This window comes from Pelophylax lessonae, assembly GCF_965119305.1.
Source record: "Pelophylax lessonae genome assembly, chromosome: 4".
In the NCBI taxonomy this organism is placed as follows: domain Eukaryota; kingdom Metazoa; phylum Chordata; class Amphibia; order Anura; family Ranidae; genus Pelophylax; species Pelophylax lessonae.
Genome location: NC_138771.1, coordinates 466,773,546 through 466,779,545, shown reverse-complemented (window position 1 = coordinate 466,779,545; position 6,000 = coordinate 466,773,546). Strand labels below are relative to the sequence as shown.

Below are 6,000 nucleotides of genomic sequence, written 5' to 3'. Positions count from 1 at the left end.
AGACATCCATTACATCATTTTTTAATCCAGTTTTTCCACATAACATTGACCTATGTCCAATAGCCTGTCTCAAGGAATGTGAAGCAAGGACTTCTTCAGTTCGAGATCCAAGGTATCCGGATTTGTTTCTAGCGATTAGGCATCCACATCATCCAATTTCTACAGTTACCTTATCCCATTGGGTTAAATGGATAATGGCGTCAGCTGACATCGATACTTCCATGTACAGAGCACATTCTACTGGGGGTGCTATGGGAACCAAAGCTTTTTCCTTGGGATGCAGACTGGAAGACCTCCTCTGTGCTGCTGATTGGTCCAGTAAATCTAAGTTTCGGGAATTTCATTTTCGCCCAGTTTCTCATTTTTCCACTATGGTGGTCGCACAACTTTGAACTAGCATAATATGAGCCTCCGTGTCCTGTAACAAAATTACCAGATTTTACTAATTTCATAATGTGAAGTCATGATTTTATTAGGGACACAGAGGCGAGTATTATCCCACCCGATCCAGGTATGTTGGGCCCTCCCTTGGGTTGATTTTCATGTAATGGGTGTACAGTCCTCATGGTAATGTTGGGCATTCATCTGGTTGACCGTTACTGTTGATATTATTGATGTTCTTTTTTTTTTTCTTTTTTGTTTAACCACTTAAGCCCCGGAAGATTTTACCCCCATTCCGACCAGGGGGTATTTTGCGATTCGGCACTGCGTGAATTTAACGCACAATTGCGCGGTCGTGCGACGCTGTACCTAAACGAATTTGACGTCCTTTTTTTCCCACAAACAGAGCTTTCTTTTGGTGGTATTTGATCACCTGTGCGATTTTTTGATCACGCGCTATAAACAAAAAAAGAGCGTCAATTTTGCAAAAATAGCAATATTTTTCACATTTTTTTATATGAAATTCCCCCAAAAAAAAATGTAAAAATCAAAATTTTTAAAAATTTTCGGCCAATTTGTTTTATGCTACCTATGTTTGGTAAAAAAAATCGCAAAAAGCGTATTTTGATTGGTTTGCGCAAAAGTTATCGCGTTTACTAACAAAGGGAAAGATTTTTGTCATTTTTGTTGTTTTTTTTTTAACGCGTAATGGCGGCGATCTGCGATTTTTTTTGCGGTACTGCGACATTGCGGCGGACAGATCGGACCCTTGACTGACATTTTTGACACTTTTGGGGTTACCAGTGACATTTCTACAGTAATCAGTGCTATACATATGCACTGTTACTGTAAAAATACACTGGTAGTGAAGGGGTTAACTTTATTTGGAAGGGAGGGGCTGTGTGTGTCCCTAGGGGCGTGGTTTCTACTGTGATTGGCTGTGGCTCTAGCTGTAAGGACACTGATCAACGGATCTACATACCAGATCCGTTTTATCAGTGTCTTTGCAGCGAGGAGAATGACAGGCAGTTTGTTTACACAAGCTGCCTGACATTCTCCCTCTCCCCCGCCGATCGCCGAGTGACCGGCGGACATCGGGTCCGCTGGTCACACGCGCGGGGGGGTCCGTGACCACGCGGGAGCGGGAGCGCGCCCCCGGGGGCGCGCGCTCGCTCCCTAGACCCTCACAAGCAAGCAACGTAGCCCTACGTTAGTTTGCCTGTGAGGGGCTGACCGCCGACGTAGATAGTCGTGCGGCGGTCGGCAAGTGGTTAAATGGACATATTATTATGATTAATTATACACTGTGGATGTGGAATTTAATATCTAGGAACATATTTTACTAGGGATGCACCGAAATTTCGGCCACCAAAATTTTCGGCCGAAAATGGGCCTATCCCATTTCGGCCGGAAATGGGTTAAAAATGCCGAAATGAATGGCCGCCGTGAGGAAGGAGGAGGGCGCAGCGCAGGTATGAAAAGACGCGCCTCTGGCCGGCAGCCCGCCTCTCAATGATGTCCCTACCACTGCGATCTGTGCATTAATGAACTAACAGACTGTGCGGGAGGGCGGGCGAGCGACCGCTAATAGATATACCGTATTTTCCGGCGTATAAGACGACTGGGCGTATTAGACTACCCCCCTAATTTTCATCTACCGATAATACTTATACTTAGGTTACCTTGGAGATATTATACTCGGCGTATAAGATGACCCCCAATTTTTGGGGGATTTTTTTGAGCTTCAAAAGTAGTCTTATACGCCAGAAAATACAGTAACTATGTGAGCTTCACTTCCCTGTCAGCGGCACGATGTCCATGAATGAACTGACACACCGGGCGGGAGGGCGGGTGAGAGGCCGCTAATAGATATAACTATGTGAGCGCTTCACTTCACTTCACTTCCCCGTCAGCGGCACGATGTCCATGAATGAACTGACACACCGGGCGGGAGGGCGGGCGAGCGGCCGCTAATAGATATAACTATGTGAGCTTCACTTCACTTCCCTGTCAGCGGTACGATGTCAATGAATGAACTGACACTCCGGGCGGGGGGAGCGGCCGCTAATAACTATAACTATGTGAACTTCACTTCCCTGTCATGCGGGTATCTCCTCTGACAGGGAAGTGAAGGCTCACATAGTTACAGCTATTAGCGGCCGCTCCCCCCTCCCTCCCGCCCGGTGTGTCAGTTCATTCATGGACATCGTGCCGCTGACAGGGAAGTGAAGTGAAGCGCTCACATAGTTATATCTATTAGCGGCCGCTCACCCGCCCTCCCGCCCGGTGTGTCAGTTCATTCATGGACATCGTGCCGCTGACAGGGAAGTGAAGTGAAGCGCTCACATAGTTATATCTATTAGCGGCCGCTCGCCCGCCCTCCCAGTTCATTCATGGACAGATCGTAGTAGTAGTGACATCACCGGGAGGCGGGCGGCCGGCCAGGGGCGCGTCTTTTGAATAATGGACACCGGAGGAGCTGAGTGAGTAGGAGAGGGACGCTGAGGCGGGGGGGGGGGGGGAGCTAAGGCAGCTTACTATTGGTATTAGTAATATGCAGCATGAGGGGGTTAATGTATTGTCACTGCTGCATTAGTGACCAACCAGTGGCAGTTAATTAACCCCTTTGTGCTGCATTAGTGCAACCAGTATCAGTGCAACCTGTGTTAATTAAAGCGGAGTTCCACCCAAAAGTGGAACTTCCGCTTTAGGGAGTCCTGACCCCCCGACATGCCACATTTGGCATGTCATTTTTTGGGGGGGGGAGCGGGTACCTAGTTTTGACAGGTACCCGCTCCCACTTCCGCTCGGAGCGCCGCGGCGCCCTGAGCGGAAGTTCTCCTCTCCCCCTCCCTCCCTGCAATCTTCTGGGACACGTCAGAGGTCCCAGAAGATTGCCGGCCAATCACGGCGCGCAGCGCGACTCGCGCATGCGCAGTGGGTACCCGGCTGTGAAGCCGCAAACTGTAACAGCCGAGTGCCCACAGCAGTTATGCCGGCGCCGAGGGAGAGGATCGAGGCTTCCGGCGGCCGCATCGCTGGACCGTTGGACAGGTGAGTAAATGGCTGGAACTCCGCTTTAACACTGATACTGGTTGTACTAATGCAGCACAAAGGGGTTAATTAACTGCCACTGGTTGGTCACTAATGCATCAGTGAACAGCAGTGACAATACATTAACCCCCTCATGCTGCATAATACAAATACCATTGGTAATTAAATTAACCCTTTGCCAACCTGTCACAGTGCATATACTGTGACAGGGTGGCAGCGACAGGTGTACGTTGCTGCCTGTTTTTGGTGTATGCCCCTGTTCTATCTAATTTAAAATTATTTGGGGGAAAAAGTCATTTTCGGTTTTTGGCCAAGGGCATCATGCATTTTCGGTTTCGGCCCAAAATTTTCATTTCGGTGCATCCCTATAATTTACTACTTAGCTCTCTGTCTCTTACAGCCTCCTAATTGGTTTTCACACTGGTCCATACCAAGTTCAAGCTGATGATTGCAAGTTTCTCTGAAGGTTTTGGTTGTTTTACCCGGAGTCGCTGCTCTGCACATCTAATTGGTCATATGTTATTCAGTCTATAGGGATGTTTGTGGGCACCATCAAGAAATAGGTGTGGCTGAAGGTCACATGGGGCTTTATTGTACTAGGAACATTCTCATTGGATAACATGTTATAACATAGGTGGTTAACCTTTTGAGTACATGCTGTTTTTTTGTTTTTCTTTGAATATCTACAATATCCTTTCTTTGCTGCTGAGGAAAATGAGAAGACAACCACCACTCAGGTGAGCATTCCCGATGCTGTGGGTGCTGGCCTCGGCTCACCACCGCTGCAACTGTAGAAATTAAGAAAATATCGGCTGCACACCACCAGCTGCTAGGAAGATGAATCCTTTATTAAAGCGGAGTTCAACCCTGGGACATTTTTTTTTTATAAAAATACCCCCAGGACAGTCAGGGCTAGTGCATTCCACAATGGCTAGCACTTACCTGCAAGAAGAAATACTTACCTTGAAAAAGTATTGTCCAACGCTGCCATCTCAGGTGTGGGCAGCTTGAAGCCAGCGTGATCCTCTTTTGAGTCCTCTTCCGTCTTCTTCGGTCCCACGATGCACTGCACCGGCCCCGCCGTCACTTCCGGTGCGACAGCGTCATCCCTGCACAGCTTCTGGGCATGCCCAGAAGCTGTTTAGCAAGGTATGACGGCGCCCGCACCGGAACTGACGTCGGGGCCGGTACAGGCGCATTGATTCCTGGGAGCGATGACGTTCAGCTCCCAGGAATCATTGCAAAGCCAGGAAGTGACGAATCACCATGGGGGGAGGAAGAGGAAGTAAGGTAAGTATATTATCTTCTAAACGAGTTAAGTAAAAAAAAAATTGTGATTATCCATTTGTTTTTCAGGTGACCCGGAGCGAGAAGATGGAGGTAAGTATAATTTTAGGGTGGAACTCCACTTTAACATACGTCAAAGGTACACAGGATACAAGGATAGACGCGTTTCACACTTTCAAAGTGCTTGTTCACTATGAGCAAGCACTTTGAAAGTGTGAAACGCATCTATCTTTGGATCCTGTGTACCTTTGAGGTATGTTAATAAAGGATTCATCTTCCTAGCAGCTGGTGGTGTTCGGCCGATTTCTCCTTCATTTCTATTGCTGCTGAGAAATAAAGAAAGAGATTAAGCATAATATTGACTGTCCTTATAAGTCATGATAAGTTATGAAATTAGTCAAATCTGGTAATTTTGTACAGTTACTAATTAGTGAAGCAGACATAAAACACAATTTTAAGAAAAGAATAAATAAACTGTCAATCCTTGTCTTCTTTTTGCCTCCCTGAGTTATGGTATGCAGTGTGACCACATTCAAGGGAGGTGTAGATGTGTTGTCAGTCACGAGCTATTCCTGAGCTGCAGGTGAACTCCCACACTGACGCACCCACCCCTCACCCTGTTACCATGACGCGCCTCACTAGTTACCTGCCGTTGACGTCACCCCGGGGTGGAGCGCGCTTGCCTGCGTGGACCATCCACAGGCTGAACTCGAAGGACTTCAGGGCGCACGCGCCGCCAGCGACAGCACGGAGAATCCTGACTGAGCGTGCGCGTTGCCGCCGCACGGTACCTGCGTGCTTCCAACGCGCAGGCGCACCCTGGCTGGCGGAGTTCGTATGGGTTTACTACGCAGGTGCGGTGTGGTTGGCGGATGAGCGTAGGCAGCCAGCACGCATGCGTGGGGAGTGTGACGCGGACGGTCGTTGCGTGTAGGGCACTGGAGCGGTTGCGCGGAGTGACATCGGCAGGTCTCCGGTGTGTGAGCTCGTGAGAGAGAAAGAGGAGTCCACGGGGCCGGTGGAACAGAACGGGAGCCGAGATGCTCAACATGTGGAAAGTCCGGGAGTTGGTGGATAAGGCGTAAGTAGTCATGAGGGTTCCGGGGACTGCTGGGCTGGAATCAGCTGAGGGCCACGGGCGCCTGAGTAATAATCCCAGCATAGCTTGGCTGTCAGGCCACCAGGAAGCCTTGTAATGCCCTTGATACAGGGGGGCTTCACTTGCTGCATGCTGGGCCTGTCACGTCCATACCTGTTCACAAAGCCATATTTCCAGGG

At 48.9% G+C, this 6,000-nt stretch overlaps 1 protein-coding gene across 3 annotated transcripts in view; it reads left to right on the top strand.

The window, feature by feature from the left end:
• The first annotated feature begins 5,616 nt into the window (after window positions 1-5,616).
• CLINT1 (clathrin interactor 1) overlaps window positions 5,617-6,000 on the top strand; it is a 170,178-nt gene continuing 169,794 nt past the window's right edge. For all 3 annotated transcript variants that reach the window (XM_082254541.1, XM_082254540.1, XM_082254539.1), the window contains exon 1: window positions 5,617-5,803. In XM_082254541.1, coding sequence (XP_082110667.1) covers window positions 5,763-5,803 — 41 coding nt within the window. In that variant the 5' untranslated portion in view covers window positions 5,617-5,762. The remainder of the gene's footprint in view (window positions 5,804-6,000) is intronic.